This window comes from Haematobia irritans, chromosome 3 (genome assembly GCF_050003625.1).
Source record: "Haematobia irritans isolate KBUSLIRL chromosome 3, ASM5000362v1, whole genome shotgun sequence".
Lineage (NCBI taxonomy): Eukaryota > Metazoa > Arthropoda > Insecta > Diptera > Muscidae > Haematobia > Haematobia irritans.
In genome coordinates this window covers 199,722,585-199,741,571 of record NC_134399.1, presented here as the reverse complement: position 1 = coordinate 199,741,571, position 18,987 = coordinate 199,722,585, and the positions used below count along the sequence as shown (strand labels likewise).

The 18,987-nt window shown below is 32.0% G+C and overlaps 1 protein-coding gene across 1 annotated transcript in view; it reads left to right on the top strand.

Annotated features, from left to right (window-relative positions):
* Positions 1 to 6,979, top strand: part of nAChRalpha7 (nicotinic Acetylcholine Receptor alpha7) — a 961,296-nt gene extending 954,317 nt beyond the window's left edge. The window contains exons 14-15 of the mRNA XM_075302219.1: positions 6,036 to 6,179; positions 6,389 to 6,979. Of these exons, the coding sequence (XP_075158334.1) occupies positions 6,036 to 6,179; positions 6,389 to 6,397 (153 nt within the window). The 3' untranslated portion in view covers positions 6,398 to 6,979. The remainder of the gene's footprint in view (positions 1 to 6,035; positions 6,180 to 6,388) is intronic.
* The last annotated feature ends 12,008 nt before the right edge of the window (positions 6,980 to 18,987 follow it).

The following is an 18,987-nucleotide window of genomic DNA, read 5'->3' as shown; positions in this document are numbered from 1 at the left end:
ATTTTGTATAGAAATAAAATTTTGACAAAATTTTCTATTAAAATAAAATTTTAACAAAATTTTCTATTAAAATAAAATTTTGAAAATTTTTTCTTATAGAAATAAAATGTTGACAAAATATTCTATAGAAATAAAATTTTGACAAAATTTTCTATAGAAATACAACCTTGACAACATTTTCTATAGAAATAAATTTTTAACAAAATTTTCTACAGAAATAAAATTTTGACAAAATAAGGTCTTTGTAGTAAAATTTTGGTAGATTATTTTGGGTTCGAGAGGTAGCAGTGAGTGTTAATCGGGGAAAATATGTATATGGGAGCTATATCTAAATCTATAAAAATAACATTTTGATAAAATTTTCTATTAATATCAAATGTTGACAAAATTTTCTATAGAAATAAAATTTTGACATAATTTTCTATAGAAATAAACTTTTGACAAAATTTTCTATAGAAATAAAATTTTGTCTATAGAGATATAATTTTGAAAAAAATTCCAATAGAAATAAATTTTTGACAAAATTTTCCATAGAAATACAATTTTGACAACATTTTCTACAGAAATTAAAATTTCACAAAATTTTCCTTTGAAATAAAATTTTAAAAAAATTTTCTATTGAAATAAAATTTTGACAAATTTTTCTTATAGAAATAAAATTTTGACAAATTTTTCTTATAGAAATAAAATTTTGACAACATTTTCTATAGAAAAAAGCTTATGACAAAATTTTCTATAGAAATAAGCTTTTGACAAATTTTTCTATAGAAATACAACTTTGACAACAATTTCTAAAGAAATAAAATTTTGACAAAATTTTCTATAGAAATAAAATTTTGACAAAATTTTCTATAGAAATAAAATGATGACAAAATAAGGTTTTTGTAGTAAAATTTTGTAGAATATTTTGGGTTCGAGTAGTAACAGTGAGTGTTAATCCGGAAAAATGTGTATATGGGAGCTATATCTAAATCTGAGCTGATTTCAACCAAAATTGGCACACTTTAGGACACTATCAAGTGTACCCCTTGTGCAAAATGTTTAGCAAATCAGAGTAAAACACTGACTTCAGTGGCCATATATAAGTGCCTATCAGGCGAAAGATATATATGGAAACAATATCTAAATCTGAACCGATTTTTTCTTCTATTATGATACCAAAAAATACATTCTTGTACCAAAGTTGATGTCAATTGGACTAAAACTGGGACCTAAAATTTGTTCACAGGCAGACGGACGGACGTATGTAGATCGGCTCAAGGGTCGCCTCTGATCGTCTTTACCAAAGACAGAATGTGGCTATCTCGTATCTTTCCAAAGGACATGTCCTGGGACACCAAGACAGATCCTTATGAACCACTCATGGAAAAACTATTAGGAACCTCTATCAATTTGAACATCCGAATCGCACCAGAAAGGAAAAACTTTAGTAAGAGCCATCAGTGGTAATTTGCACCAATTTCTCATGGTAGCCATATTATTAATTATTATAAATTATTAATACCTATGGGGTATTAATAATAATTAATAATAATTTTCTTAATAATTAATTTCTATGAGAATAAAAATCTCTCTCTAAGAAGAAACTACACTTGAATGATAGAAATTAGTTTTATTTATTACCAATATATATATACAAATATTTTTGTAGATATTATTTTATTATTTCACAATTATTGAATTACAGCTTATTTTCTTATTAAATTGCCTAGTCTAAATTTTCTTAAAAAAAACCCTTTAAATAATTGTTTGCAATAAATCTAAATGTTTGTCTATATCATATACAATTTATTGTAACTATTGTCTTACTAATGCTAAATAAATGTTATTTGTCATCTTTCTCTTCAATCACGTTTGCGTCAAGGATTGCGGGATAAACGGGAAAAGCACAAAGTTCCCGGCATCCCAGAATAAATTTAATAACCAAATTGCCACATCAAAATACCAATCGCCGTGTTCATCACCGCTTTTTTCGTGATGTAGCCGTCAACAGACTGAGTATAGGCAAAAAATTCTCTGATAATTTGAATTGGTTGTGTTTTTGGATAGGGTACAAAAGAAACGGCAATTTTCACTTTTTTCAATTTCGATAGGGGGTTTTCTTATCAAAAAATATAAGAGTATTTAGTTTACATTAAACAAAGATTAAAAAATTTGGTAGTGTAATGTTACGAAAATAATTAGGGGTTTTAAAAACAAATTAAATATAATTACACATATATGTTATGTTTGCAACACAAAATATATATAAAAAATGTTAATTCCACTTTTGAAATGATGATAAAACAAAAGTAGACAATTGAAATATTGAAATTGAAGAGTGTACTTTTTACTCAAAAAATATTTGACTTCAATTTTTAATTTTATTTAAAATGTTTTGGTATTGATTGAGAACCAAAAACGTAACTCGTCTATACGAGAGTAGTTCGATAAGTACTTAACGTGCAAGAAAGGCCAGGTATTTAGAAAAGGCAAAATAAGCCTCGTGGCTAGCAATGACTCTTCATTCGTTTGATATTTGTAACCACCGATTAACAAAAAGAAATTGCACTCGGCCAATTTAGGAAAATACGATAGATGGGACAGCAGGTCGTAGCTAAATTTGACAGTAAGAACACTGGCAAAGCTTATAAGTTACCATGATGAGAGCGTATTTTTTTCTTCATTAAGTGGGGATGCTATTCTTCGTTCAATTCCCCATAGAACTCCCCTTTCAATACCCAGAAAGCGTTGCGGCATGCGTTGCCACAACGAAATTTTATTTTGAACCAATTTTGAAATAAACCAGAAGGGTCTAAACGTCAACTTTTCAACTTTTTTTTTTAAATTTTGGAAAAATTTACTTTTTCTAAAATTCGAATTTTAAGGTCAATTTTAGTTGACATTAAAAATCGAAATTTAATATTACAAAAAGTTAGCTTAAACTTTCGACTTGCACCCATAAATGAATGCGTCAAGTGTTGTACATTTCGGTCCATATTCTTGTATAGCTCAATCCTACTTTTCCACTTCTGGCGTATTTTGAGTATATGGATTAAAATTGTCCACGAAGATATAAAACCCGACACAAGTCCTAAAACCCGCAATTTTGGTATCTAATTCCACAGATTAAATTTGTTAAAAAAAAATTTAAATTCTAAAAAAATTTATAAATTTGACAAAAATTTTTGAAAACTGACCAAAAATGCCTTTATTCCGTTTGGTCCGACCATCGGAACAAATTTAAAATTTGTAAATCTTCTCGACCACTTTTGGATCGATCGGACCAACGCTCGTTTGTTATTAACATATGGTGAGAGCGTAATTTTTTCGTCGGCAAGTGGAACGGCTCTCTCTCTCTCTCTCATATGGTGAGAGCGTATTTTTTCGTCGTCAAGTGGAACGGCTCTCTTCAATTGACTTCGTCAGTAGATCATAGTCCAATTTGACCCTGGTGGCTTATCATGGTGAGGGAGCATATTTTCCTTCATTAAACGGGGACGATATTCTTCGTTCAACACATAGTATACCTTTAAAATCTCAGAAACAGTAAGACGTCCAGTAAGGCCACACTTTTCCACTAAATTCGTGCCCCAACTTGACCGTAATGACGCTTATGGCTTATCATGGTGGAAGAGCACTTTTTTCTTCGTCAAGCGGGGTCACTTTTCTTCGTTGAACTCCCCGCGGAACGTCCCTGTATACCTTTTACTACAGAGAAACCATTGCTACACGGATAGATTATCATGGTGAGAGCGTACTTTTCTCTGCGTCAAGTGGGGCCGCTCTCTTCGAATAAATTCGCCATAACGTCGCAGTCTAATTTAACCGTAAAGGCGATGATGGCTTATCATGAGGGGAGAGACTACTTTTTTCTTCGTCGAGTGAGGACTCTGTTTTTCGTACTATTACACATAGTGCAGTCCCGTATATCATTTAAAACCCAGAAAACGTACGATGCTGGCGACTTATCATTTTCAAATGGGACCGCTCTCTTCTTCTACATTTGCCATAGAACAGCAGGTCGTAGTCCAATTCGACTGCAACGGCGATGGTGAATTATTATGAGACGCCATTCTTCGTTTAATTGCCTATAGTACAGTCTTATACACCTTTGAAATCCCTCAAAGCGCAACGAAGATGGTGTTATACCAAGGAGAGAGTGTACTTTCTTCTTCGTCTTGTGGGCCATTTTCTCCGATTAAATAGAACAACCCTGTATGTCATCAACTCTGTTATACCGTTCTTCAGGGAACGTCCTCTGGAGTCTATATATGGATCCATCATTCTTGAAGACACTCACGCAACTACATGGAAACTTCCTCGATTTTCGCTTAAACAAATACAGTTCTAAACGCATCTCCGTTTGTAGTAAGAGTAGGATAGGTATAGGTTAGGTTAGGTTAGGTGGCAGCCCGATGTATCAGGCTCACTTAGACTATTCAGTCCATTGTGGTACCACATTGGTGAACTTCTATCTTTTCACTGAGTGCTACCCGATTCCATGTTAAGATCAATGACAAGGGACCTCCTTTATATAGCCGAGTCCGAACGGCGTTCCACATTGCAGCTAAACCACTTGGAGAAGCTTTGAAACCCTGATAAATGTCACCAGCATTACTGAGGTGGGATAATCCACCGCTGAAAAACTTTTTGGTGTTCGGTCGTAGCAGGAATCGAACCCACGACCTTGTGTATACAAGGCGGGCATGCTAACCATTGCACCACGGTGACCCCTAGCCTATAGTACATTCCTGTATTCCTTTGAAATCCCAGAAAGCGCATCGACGCCGGTGGCATATCAAGGCGAGAACGCACTTTCTTCTTCGCAATGTGGGGCCTTCTCTCAGATATAATAGAACTATCCTGCATGTCTATGAAATGCGGACATAACATAAACTTTGAAACATTGGACATAAACTCTGTTTTCCTATCTTCGGGAAACGTTCTATGGGGTCTAGCTATGGATCCATGATTCGTGGAGACTCACGAAACTACGTACACCGACAGAATTCTCTTCGTAAAAAGAACAAAAATTTCATTAAAAGTACCAAGTTTGTCATTGTTTTACAACCAAAGAAACTTTCCATTAAAAGTACGAAGTTCGTCATTGTTTTACCACCAAAGAAACTTTTCATTAAAAATACGAAATATTTCATACTTTTTACGAAGAAAAATTCTTTCAAATTTTTCGTAGTTTGTATGAAAAAAATTCGTACATTTTATGAAAAATGTTCGTACGTTTTATGAAACAATTTCGTTCATTTTATGAAAAACTTTCGTACTTTTTATGAAAAATGTTTCGTACTTTTTATGAAAAACTTTCGTACTTTTTTTGCAAAATGTTCCAACTTTTGGAAAGAAATTTTATAGTCGAAAGTGCATTTGGTTGTATGTTAGCAACAAGTGTGAAAAATGTCATCGCTACTTTACATCTTAAGAAATATGAGTCTGATCTTATTGATGTTTCGACAGTAACTGCTTGCAAGAATATACTGCAAGATAGGTTAGGTTTGTTACTGCATTTTCGGTACATTGTGGTCCACAGTTGGTGAACTTTAGCTCAATGAGGAGGGAAAACTCTATGTATAGCCGAGTCCAAACGTCGTTTCACATTACGGTGAAGCCACTTAGAAAAGCTTTGAAATACTAAGAAATGTCGCCAGAATTACTGAGAGGGATGATGCAACATTAAAAAACGTTTTGGTGTTCGGGCATGCTAACCACGGATAGTAAACAGTTCTTGCCATACCTTTGCATCAGGCGGGGAGGGTAAATACTTATCGGACCACCCTCGTACAGATTACTTAAAATTTTGTTAATTTCAATTTTTGTTTCAACGACTGGATTTACTCTCGTCATTGTGTTGCAAACAGTAGGTGTGATTAAAATTCTTTTGTGTATCCCTATGTTTGAGTCACCCTGTTATTAATATATACTTGCAAGAGAGGTCTTATTGGCACAAGAATACAAAGCAGTTGTTTTTTTTTTTTTCAATGCAATTACAATTATTTTATGTTTTCTCATTGAAATTTTCTTGTGATATATTTTTAAAGTTGAAAAAAGAAGATGAAACCGGTGATGTAACCAGAGATTGGAAATTTGCTGCCATGGTAGTGGATCGTTTGTGCCTTATTGTGTTTACGTTATTTACCATAATAGCCACATTGGCTGTATTGTTTTCAGCGCCACATTTTATTGTAAGTTTGCCTATACAGCTATACAAATTAAAATAATTTACAACAAATGTTTTTTTAAGTTACTTAAAAAAAAAAAACAAGCATATATTTTAATATAATTAACTAATGTTTATTTTCTATCTACTCCCTCTCTCTCTCTCTGTCTGTCTCACTCTGTGACATTCTCTTCCACACACACTATCTGCAATATGGTTTTCTCTCACATACAGTTCCCATAACTTTGTGGTTATGCGTTTATTTGCTGCGTTAACAATTTTGCTATGTGTCGACAACGATGCCTAAGCTTGCGCCTTTGCCGCCGTCGTCGTAGTAAGAAAATTTTGCCGCCGCTGCTTCAGTTTATCGCCGTCGCTTCCGCCGCCATTGTGTCATCATAAAGATCTACAAAAGAAATCTACATTTATGTCAACGTTAAAGCCGCTCAATGTCATTAACGACAATTTTAAGGATAATTTTTGGAATTGGAAATTTTTAGAAAAATTTTCATACAATTCATTTAAGCACATGTGCCTAGTCAACGAAGAATTATTAGAAAAAAAACAACATCAAGAACAACAGACACACACATACACGCAAACAACACACACACACTCATACATTTATAACGAAATTCCAATAAATATTAAACAACAAAGCGAAAGAAAACAAGAAAAAAACAAACAAAACAATGCAATAATTAAATGTAATTAGTTACATATAAAATAAAATTTTTGAATTAAGCTTTAGGTTAGCCATTAAAATAAAAAATCCAAAACAAAGAATTATGAAAATATACCAAGACAAAAAAATGCTATGCAATGCAAAATTTATATAAGTGTAATTTTTATTTATTTTCATATTTTTTTCTGAAAATTTTATTTCATACATATTTTTTTTTTTTTTTTTTTTTTTTGTTGAAATTTCTGATCATCATCGATCTGTTCATTTCTTTGAGAATAACGACAACTAGAAAACAAATCGTCAAAGATAAAGAAGATGAACAAAAAACAAAAAAAGTTTGTTGCTGTGATAGGATCAATTTGAAGACAAAACAAGGTGAACTATAGAATCAAATTTAAACGGAAAATAATTAAACAAATAAATTGTACAAACTAAAAACCAAGTAAATAAGGCTATCTCTCACAAACAAGATGACACCCCAAAATATAAACACTATTGCGCTCTATCTATCTCTGTTAGTACCGAATCAAGTCTTTGCGGCATTTGAAGGTACTTCTTTCAAATTAAACCGATTGATCAATTTCCAATATGTAAATAAATAAGAACGAGCACAGTGGTTATGTAGGTATTATACATTTGGACAAACAAATCGAACTTTTATGGTAGCTCAAATCTACTATTTCACTATGATAAAATCAATATTTTACGAAAATATCGAAAAATGAACGTGAAGCAGATATTTTCATACAATGACAACTCTTGAAAAAGTTGGCAAAAATTAACTTTTCAATAATAGCCTAAATCGAAAGTCTATATTTCATAATTTTTCATTTCGTTTATTGAGTCTATGGAATATTTCCTTACAGACTAGCATAATATTGTAATTACTTATCATTAATATTATCACTAAGTGAATTATAAAGCCTTAAAGTTTTAGTTAATGGTTCATTAAATGCATAGTTTGTAGAATGACTAGCAATACGGAATGGATAAAACCGTCGTAGAGGGCGGGAAGGAGTGTTAAAAGGAATCAAGGCAAGTAATTCCGGACAATCAATTACAGAGTTGATGATTTTATACAAAAACATTAAAGAATTGGCATCTCTAAAGAAATCAACAAACACTTACTTTTGTAAGATGGCACAGGATCAGAAAAGGCAATTGAAACAAGTGCAAATTTTAAAAATTTTCTTTGAACCATGGCTGAACAAGAAGGTTAAATCATGGGCCCATATGATTACAATTTTTTTATTTCGACAAAATTTTAAGATGTCAAAATCATATGTTTATGGTGATTGCAGCTCTCCAAATGACACTGCATAGCAAATGCATCTCAAACAAACTCGCGCATTCATAGCTGGAGAATTGTTCAAAGATGACCTGAGTATCTTGATAACATATTCCAGACCCAAAATACCACGCACATCAGTTTTTAAACTGCATCATAAACTGTTTTTGTTAATAGATGGCGAAGATCCATTTGACTGACTTCCATTCTTAACTTTGGTGGGTATTATAGTCTTATTTGTCTCATATCGGCGTTCCTCGGATGAATTATCCACTTCACAATCACTCATAGGTGACGCAACTAAATTTGAACCTTTATTTTTCTCTGGATTTTAATTATTTTTTTCAGGACAATTGAAAGAATAAATAATTGCCACTTTTACCAATGCCATACGATTCTTTTATCAGCTGATTTTGACTTCTTAAAATTGTAAACAACATATTGAAATTTGTTGTTTTTGTTATCGTGATTCAACCTCCTTATTCAGCCATGCTTTGAACTCTCACTACGTTCAGCGTGACAGATGGCATTTGGACTCCAAATAAATGAAGCATACTCCAGTTTTGAGCGGACAAAGGCACAATATAAATTTTTTTATATAAGGATCAGAGAATTCAGTAGTATTTCTACGAATAAAGTACATAACTGAATAAGCTTTTGGAAGAATATAATTTAAGTGACAAATAAAACTTAACTTATAATCAAACAAAACACCAAGATCAAGTTTCTCATAAACACATTACACAACCTATGATTAAGAAAGCAATATCGTGAATTAATAACATCCCTACATCTGTGAAATGTAAGAAGCGAAAATTTAAAAAAATTGAGGGGTAAACCATTTTTGGAGCACCACTCACACAATCTATCCAAATCATTCTGTAGTAACGCCGTACCATTTAATGAGCGAATCCGCATAAATAATTTCAAATCATCAGCATACATAAGATGCCTTACGTGCAAAAAACATTAACTAATGTCATTCACAAAAATAATGAATAACAACGGGCCTAGCACACTGCCCTGTGGTATACCAGATGAAGGACTGTACGAATCCGAATAATAACCCTCACAACAGACTTAACATACACTACCCTTTAAATATGTTCTGAACCAGTCAACCAATTCCAGACTAAAACCAATCCTGTGCAATTTATATAACAATAAATCATGGGGAACACGATCAAATGCTTTAGAAAAATCCGTATATATCGTATCCACTTGATAACCCATTTCGAAGTTATCAATGCAAAATCTTGTAAAAATAGCTAAATTGATAGTTGTAGATCTACCGGGAACACATCCATTCTGGGCCGGACTAACAAAAGACTTCAAAACAAAAACCAACTTATCACACATGATATGTTCACACTTTAGCTATATTTGATAGTTTAGAAATAGGCCTATAGTTGCGTACACAACTCTTATTACCTGATTTAAAAATCGGTATAACCGTCACACATTTCCACCTTTGAATAAAATAACTATGAACCAAGGATTTATTAAAAATCAATTTCAGAGCCACAACAAGCGCCAAACATAAATTTTTAAGCAAAAATGCAGAAACCCCATCCATATCAGTTTTATATGACATAGAAAGTTTATTAATAGCAAAAGTCGACCTTTTTAAAAATTTATATAGTTGAAAAATCTGGTTTTCCTATTTGGAGTAAATAGAAAAAGTAAAATTTTTGATTCTCATTACAATTACAGGGAAATAAGATACTTTCTAAAACATTAATAGGTAGACCAGTTAATGTTACAAGGATATAAACGGTAGATAAAACCTTTTTCCGGTTTCTCATCTTCTGCTTAGATGTTAAACTTTCGCGAAAATGTTCCTTCCCATTTTCCAATATTGTGCGTGTAACATTTCTAATAATGTATAAGCAAAACCTTAAATAAGTCTGTAAAAAATTGACAATTTATGTGTATTGGTCAAATATAAAAAAGGAAATAATATAGATCAGCAGGTTTACAATTTATTTACATTACCTTTCTCTACACTCTCTATACCAACCCTTTTTTTGTCGGAAACTTACCGGTGTAACGAAGTGTTTTCCACTCAAACCAGGATAGCTCGTTGTGTGTCCAGGGTTGTTACATTTATTTATTTTTTGCTGACTTTCCAAGGGAGTGAAATAAAGAAAACACGCTGGTTGCAGGGTTTCAATAATATAATTATATTTATTGTAATAAAATATTAAAATGACCACAAACAATTAGGTAAATCAGAAAGCCTTAGGACCATTCGGCAAGTTCGCTGGTACGAAGATTCCGTCAGCCGCCGAAAACGGGGGGGTTAAAGCCGCGGTTTTCTACCGTCAATCTGGAAACAATTCTCCACTGGGAGCTCAATTCCCCAACCACAAAATCCCCACTGGGACTCATATCCGCAACCACGAAATCCCCACTGGGTGCTCAACTCCTCAACCACAACTCCTCCTCCACACTGGGAGCTCAACTCTACAAAATCCCCGCTGGGAGCTCTACACCACTAGCCCAATAACAACCCAGCAAAAAAAATTGGCACAACTTTAAAAGCACTTCCAGAAGATGCACTCCCCATGATGTTCTTTATTTTAACTACCCAGGAAATTCTTTTAATTCAATTTTTTATAACTTGGTTTTTTCATACTTTTAATAAGTAATTTTAATTTTTTTTTTGTTTCAAATAGGTTAAAAACAGAGTAAGAATTCATAAAATGGTACAAATCATTTAAATTTTGTCGAAAAAAATGCTAAATCCAATCTGAAAAAATTGTGAATTTTTGAAAATATTTGAGGTCAAACGTTTCTGACAAGCGTTAGAATCCATTAAAAAATTATAAAAAATTTTAAAAATTATTTATTTGACAAATTATCACAGAATTTTTTAATTTACATCCAAAACATGGAGTTCGGATCACATCTGAAGAAGTGATGCAAATTCAGTGCAACGGCTGTTGAAATGGAGGACTTCCACTACCGGATCCAAAAAGAACATTTTCATTACTTTTTTGGCGACGCTTTTTTTTGCTGGGAATGGGAGCTTAACTCCACTAAACGTATCCAATGGGATCTCAACTCCACTACTACCTACCACAATTTACGTTTGGAGTGTAGATCAACTTCCACTCCGTAGCTCTTACCTGTATGGCGGCCACTGACCAACTTACCTCATTAGTTTTTAGTTTAGTTTTTATTTAAATATTCATTAACATACAATTAAGATTATCTTTTCAATTGAAATTCTTAATCCTAACAATTTTAAGTTTTTTCTAGGATTGTAGCTTTAGTTAAATTGTTAAATAATTTAACTAAAATTGCTAATGCGATAATCGCTACACTTATTATCATTTGTCCGGAAAAAGGGATAAAAACCCGACACTCAGATTTCATTAGATCATACCATCTCCTTTTATAAGCAGTTGCGACATCACACATACGCACCCACACATAGTTGATCTCATCGGTCAATCCACTTAATCCTCTAATGCCCAATCCCGCCTTTAGACGGGCCTCATTAAATAAGGAAGCTTTTATTAAAGACAACAAAAATGAATAAAGTAAAAAGAAAACTTAGTTGAACCTGTTCAAGAGCCTTTGCAGCTGAATTTTACTGTATACATTTTTCTTGATTAGTGTTCTTGCTTTTATGTCGTTAATATTGAATATTTAATCAGCTGACAAAAAAATTGGGCCATTAGAGGGTTAATCAACTCCGAGTAACACACTTTTTACCCAATAGATGGAGCCGCCAAATGTTCGTTAAATTCAAACTTCATTTTTAATAAATTCATTTTAATTAATACAAATTTAGAATAAATTCAATATAAACATAAAAATAACATCATTAAATGACAATAAAAACAAAGACGAGATAACAAAAAAATTAATCCATTAATATAGTGACGTAAAAACGAGTGCTTCCGACTTTTATCGTCACACAACTCCCCCTCCTTCCTGAAATAGTGAACCGTGACCCTTCCAGCTCGATTAATGCGGATGCTATAGCGCCGTCCTTCCACTACCCGAAGGACCTTTATCCGTGCCTTAGGACCTCTCTTGGCTACTAACCCTTTAATTACCTCCCGCAAAGCAGGGGTATACCTTGGCTCGTCGTCTGTTGTTCGTACTAGCGGTGTGCACATGACACAAAATTGACGTGACTCACGCGTGAGTCGTGAGCTCATGGCAACGGCGTGAGTGTGCGTGAGCGTGATAAACAAACCAAAATATCGTGCGTGAGTCACAAAAATATTATCTTCGTGAGTGTGCGTGAGTAAAGATTTATGCTCACGAAAATAATCCCGATTACCAACATAAAACGCTTAAGAGTTAAATTAATTTACGATTTTAGTGACACCTGGGATGTTAAGAGTATAATAACGCTCTCGATTTTAATAATGCTTATGTTTTCAGACACGTCGCTGAGGTAAATTACTCAAAAAATTGTTCGTGAGTCACGACAATTTCGTGCGTGAGTGTGCGTAAGTACAAATTTTCTTTTCGTGAGTGTGCGTGAGCGTGAGTCGTACCAAACCATATCGTGCGTGAATGTGCGTGAGTAAGATTTTTCCGTCGTGAGTGTGCGTGAGCGTTAGTGACACCTGGGATGTTAAGAGTGTAATAAGGCTCTCGATTTTAATAATGCTTATTTTTTCAGACACGTCGCTGAGGTAAATTACTCAAAAAATTGTTCGTGAGTTAGGATATTTTGCGTGAGTCTTATCAAACAATATCGTGCGTGAATGTGCGTGAGTAAGATTTTTCCGCCGTGAGTGTGAGTAAACTATTACTCACGTGCCACCTCTAGTTTGTACGAGGTTGGGTTGCAAGTTCACCGACTCAACCCACTGTTGAGTATAGTTGGTTTTCTCCATTCCCCGTGTGATACCACTCTCTGTAGGGTTGGCCTGAGGGCGATAGCAAACCAACCACATGCGAGTCCGCATCATAGGATTCATCTTTGTTTCTTTCCGCCTCCAGACGGGGATTACTTCGCCCGGTGTTCCGGGCCGCACGGTCGGTAGTTAACTGACTCGATAAGTCTATGGGATGGCTCTCTCCTTGGTGGGCTATGGACTGCCTCTTCAGTTCAAAGAGATGTATACCGGCCTTTAGCATAATCAACTGGTTAGTAGTTCTTATGTTATAAGACAAAACATTGATGACCATATGCAAAATAATTTATTGACAGTTTATCTAAGGAATTTATATGGTAAATGTAGGCTAGAAGATTTCTTCAACTTTTTTGCATATGAGGGTGAGAAATCGGCACTTTTTTGAGATAGCTAATTAGAAGTCTATCAAAGACTCATAAGAATTATTAATAGACAAATGAATTTTACATTTAATTTTAAAATCGTTGGGTATTCTGGCCGATTAGTATTACAAAAACAACATATTACAAAAACAACATATTACATAAAAAATGTGTCCATAATTTAATGAATTATCGATTTTTTTATTAGATTTTCCTTTCAAACTTAGGTGTTTTTATGAAAAACGGTTGAACCGGTTATTAGTTTCAAAAAACACCATCCACCAATTTTGAAAAATATTCCGTTTTTTTTAAACAAAGAAAACCCGACAACTCGCTTTTTGATCACTCTCTCCGTTACTCACAAATGCATGTGTCAGTTCAAAAGATTAATTTTCTGAAGTTTCATTTTGATTTTTCGTAAAGAATTCAAATTCCAAAAATTAATTTTTCGGCATTCAATTTTGTTGTGTTCATATATACACACCAAAAAATTTTTTTTGATTCAATCACGAAATTAATTGATCCAATTAATTTTTTAATTGAAATGTCTTCAATCGCAGAAATGATAGTATCCCTATGGAAAATTGGTGCAAATTGCCACTGACGGACCTATCACAGAACTGGTACCTGAGCCCCAGTTAGTTGCAATTTTTAAATAGTCGTAATTTATTTATTTCCGTACTCGCTTGATATTTTTTTCATTTCGGGTTTGATTGGGATGCCTAAATTGAAACAGATTTCTAAGAGTTTGTCCGAGACTGGTTCCTGAGGACATGTCTATGGGGTGCTCCGGCTAAATTGTCCCAGGACGTGTCCTTTGGGATGAGTCCAAGACGCGTCCTAAAATGTAAATTTACCCCGTCAATGACAAACCCATGTTAAAGTTACCGGTCCCTTCCATACGTTTTGACCAGAATGATAGTATCAATTAAGTTTTTAATTGATACTATCATTTCTGTGATTGAAGACATTTCAATTAAAAATTAATTGGATCAATTAATTTCGTGATTGAATCAGAAAAAAAGGTTTTGTGTGTATAATTGATTTTTATTTCAATTAAAAAATTTGTTGAATCAATTAAATTTTTAATTGAATATTTTTAAAACTCAATTAAGATTTTAAGTGGAACAAATTTCGTGAAATTTTTTCTGTGTAGGTAATCCGCTCAAAATTAATTTCGGTTTCAAGTTTTTATTCAATTCCACTTCCAGTTTCAAGGATTACATTTCTGACATTTGGTTTTGATTAGTTCGTGTTGTTCGTATAGAGTCAATTCGCTCAAAATAAAATTTCGTATTTTTTTCGAATTTCGGATTTTTAGTCAAACATCGTTTGATACACACAAAAAATGTTTTTCTGATTCAATCACGAAATTAATTGATCCAATTAATTTTCTACACAGTAAATTTTTTCCAATTAAAATTTTAATTGAGTTTTAAAAAATATTCAATTACAAATTTAATTGAATCAACAAATTTTTTAATAGAAACAAAAATCAATCACAAAAATTAATAGTATCAATTAATTTTTTAATTGGATCAATTAATTTTTAATTGACCGTCAATTAATTTTTTAATTGATACTATAATTTCTGTGATTGAAGGCATTCCAATTAAAAAATTAATTGGATCAATTAAATTCGTGATTGAATCAGGAAAAAATTTTTTGTGTGTAATTGAAATGTCTTCAATCACAGAAATGATAGTATCAATTAAAAAATTAATTGAAGGTCAATTAAAACATTAATTGATCCAATTAAAAAATTAATTGATGCTATTAATTTTTGTGATTGAGTTTTGTTTCAATTAAAAAAATTGTTGATTCAATTAAATTTTTAATTGAATATTCTTTAAAACTCAATTAAAATTTTAATTGGAAAATTTTTCGTGAAATTTTTTTCTGTGTAAAATGATGATGAACCACTTAACCAATGATTCTCCCTATTCAGAAGAAATAATTAATCCTTTGACTACCGCTGTACACTTAGGATGCCATTCGAAAACGACAACGTACTACTCTATTCCCCACTTAATTTCGATTTATTTCTCGATGTTATTTTAAAGTAGAGGCTTTAAGGTGTAAATATTTTCCATATTGGTGAGCACTGAAATGTATTTTTATAAACTTCGAAAAATACGAAATTTTGAGACTATTTTTCTGCTGTAAAAGAACTATAGCCAATATTCCGGATTGTTTTTTGTATTTTTTCTCACACTTCCGTTTATATTATAGGACAAATAGCGCTTATTTTCGTTCTCAGAAGAAACTTATATATGTAGCTCTTGAAGTAATTGAGATAGGTCAGTACAAGTAAAAAAAGGAAGAAATGCCAACATTTTTAACATTAGGTTTATTTCGGTAGTGAAAGAGTTAATAACGAAATAAGATTATATGATTTATTTTACAATTGTAATCTTAAGCTCGAGCTATTAAGCTCAGCTTCAGTGAAATTTTGCTTGTTTGTCAATAAAAATATCGATCGATCGATCTTTGGGTTTTTGTTTTTGGGGATGTCCCTTCGTTTTTTTTTTTTTATAGAATTTGTATGTCAACCTTGAATTTAGCACACTCTAATAAATAAACAATTTACTACTGTTTACAATAACACATTGCAAAGTAATCTTCATTTCCATTATGCTAAAACTCAACTTATGTTCGAACTCAATTTACACAAGACATCATTCAGCATAGAACCGCCAACCACTGCCATTTTTAGAAATACCTTAGTGTCGAAAATTTGTGTGTAGGTTCCATAATTCCTCTCATTCAAAGCTATATAATAATTTTCTAAAGTCTCATGTATAAATTGCTACAGTTCTTTTAAACTCACTCGTGAATTCTAGGTTGAAAAAAAAAATTTATTTCAATAACTTTATCCCGATATACAATCCTACAAACCACTGTGCTGCAGCAACTTTTTTAATGAAAATTTAACAAACCAAAACGAGTTTAACACAATAAGCAAATGAAAAAAAATAAAACAAAACTAATCAAATAATAAAGCAAATCCAAATTTGTCTGAAAAGACTAAGCAGTATAAAGTTAACTATTTTTTAAAAAATGAATAAATTAAATAAACTTATAACTATTGAGAAAAAAAAAACAAGAACTAACTTTAGATATAATAAAATTACAAACAATATAAATCAATAATAACAACAAAATGCCAAATTATTAAAAAACGGAAACAACATAAAATTTAGAAAAAAAAAAAAAAATAATAATATTTTAAACAAAACGAAAAGTAATATTAAAAAAAAACTAGCTGAAATAATGACGAACATGGATATTGATGAAATTAAAACAGACCCAAAAAATACTCAATTAGTTAAATAAAATTATTACTAAAGAAAACAAAAAAACTTAAGCTCTAATATTAATAAATACAGTAAAAAGTTAACATTGCATAATTCGTAAAATTTAGATTTATATGAAAAACTATGAAAATAAAAATAAAAAAAAAACAATGGATTGACATACCCTTACCCTGTTATAGGATTTTTTTTTTAAATTTTAATTTTAGTCTTAAGCCATAACCAAACAAATAAATAATTAATTAACAAACAGTAATGCGTATGGTATGCTGTTAAAGGGGGAATTATTACGCCATACAATATCACAAAAGCATAATACAGGGTGACATTAAAATTTGCGCTGTATATTTTATATAGAATTCTGATACAGGTGGTAATATTGAGTTTTTTGTGTATACAAATGTGGTCAGGTCCCTCTACATAAAAGTTTCACTCGGATTTAAAGATTTTGTACCTTCCATTAAGGATTTTGCTATTGATTCCGATAATAATGATACAAATAAATATCATGTTAAAAACGCAAATTCTAAGAGATACTTAAAAGTGTAAAAAAAGTTTATTTAAAATAAATTATATTTCATGTTAGCCTGATACCGAAACAGGCAATTAACGTCCAAATGCATTATATCTAATTTTACAATTATTAATCGAGCTTTATGGACAGATTTAGATTAAGGAACATGATTAAAAGTGTCATTGAAAAGAAAACGCCAGATACAAATCTATACACGCCTGGACTGTACATGTTTCGATTCGGGCGAATGAATCTTTCCACAGCCTTTAGTATAGATCTGGCTGGGAGAGATAACTCAATTTTGGGCTCTTTATGCCAATGTTTTCTCCATAAGGAGTTAGCATAAAGAGCCCAAAATTGAGTTATCTCTCCCAGCCAGATCTATACTAAAGGCTGTGGAAAAATTCATTCGCCCAAATCGAAACATGTACAGTCCAGGCGTGTATAGATTTGTATCTGGCGTTTTCTTTTCAATGACTCTATTTATCATGTTCCTTAATCTAAATCTGTCCATAAAGCTCGATTAATAATTGTAAAATTAGATATTTAAAATAAATATTAAACTAAAGATGTAATGCTTAAAATAATTCTTAGCCTATATTTGAAGTTTTTTTTTTTAATTTAATACAAATATTCTATACTTCAATGAATTTAACAATTATTTATTCAAATTAAAAATGTTTTTCTTTACATTACAGAAATATGGCAAGACATTAGAAACAAATTTCAAAGATTCATATTCCAAATTTAATGAAACAATTTTTAGAGCAAGAATCATTAACTTTCTTTTAATTAAAAATTCTTTATTTTAAAGAAATTCGTCATTGATAATATGTAATAGGCCAATATTTTTTTTCAGTGCTCCTTTAATCGATGTATCCACAGGTTTAGCCCATAAACGCCAAAATTGAAATACCAATTTGGAAATACACTGAAAAAAATCGGACATGTATTGTAACAGGTTGGCTGATAAGTCCCCGGTCTAACAAAGAAAAACATATTTTTTTGTCAAAAATTCGCTTTTATTATTCAACATAGTTCCCTTCAAGAGCGATACAACGATTATAACGACCTTCAAATTTTTTGATACCATTTTGGTTTTGCTTCAAAATAGGCCTCAGTTTCGGCGATCACCTCTTCATTGCAGCCACATTTTTTCCCTGCGAGCATCCTTTTGAGGTATGAGAATAAGAAAAAGTCGCTGGAGGCCAGATCTGGAGAATACGGTGGGTGGGGAAGCATTTCGAAGCCAAATTCATGAATTTTTGCCATCGTTCTCACACTGAAAAAAAGCATACTCGGTTCCAAAGATTTTGTCTTTACTTTAAAAAATTTGGTATTGATTCCGAGCCAAAGAAGCGGAGAATACAAGTAAGGATACTTTTAAGACACAATTCTCTTTTAAATTTAGGTTTTGTGTACTTGCTTCTAGGAAGCAAATTTTTTTTCTTCATATGCTATAAAAGTCCTTTAAAAACGAGTTAACGGCAACTTTGTTTTTCCAAATTAGGACTCGACTTCCAGTAGAAATTATGCTATGTTTGAAGTAAAAAACTTATTTAAAATAAAGTTTTGAAAAGCATGTCCTATATTTGAAAAATTTTTTGCTTTGTAGTCAAGCAAAAAGACAACAAATTTAAAGACAATTTCATTAAATTTAAAGAATTTTTCTAAATTATTAAAGTCAAGTTGACCTTAGCCTATACATTTTTTCTTTCATGTTAAGATACCCATTTTTAAGTCAAATCACTTAATTATAAGGACAATACGACTTCATTGAAAAG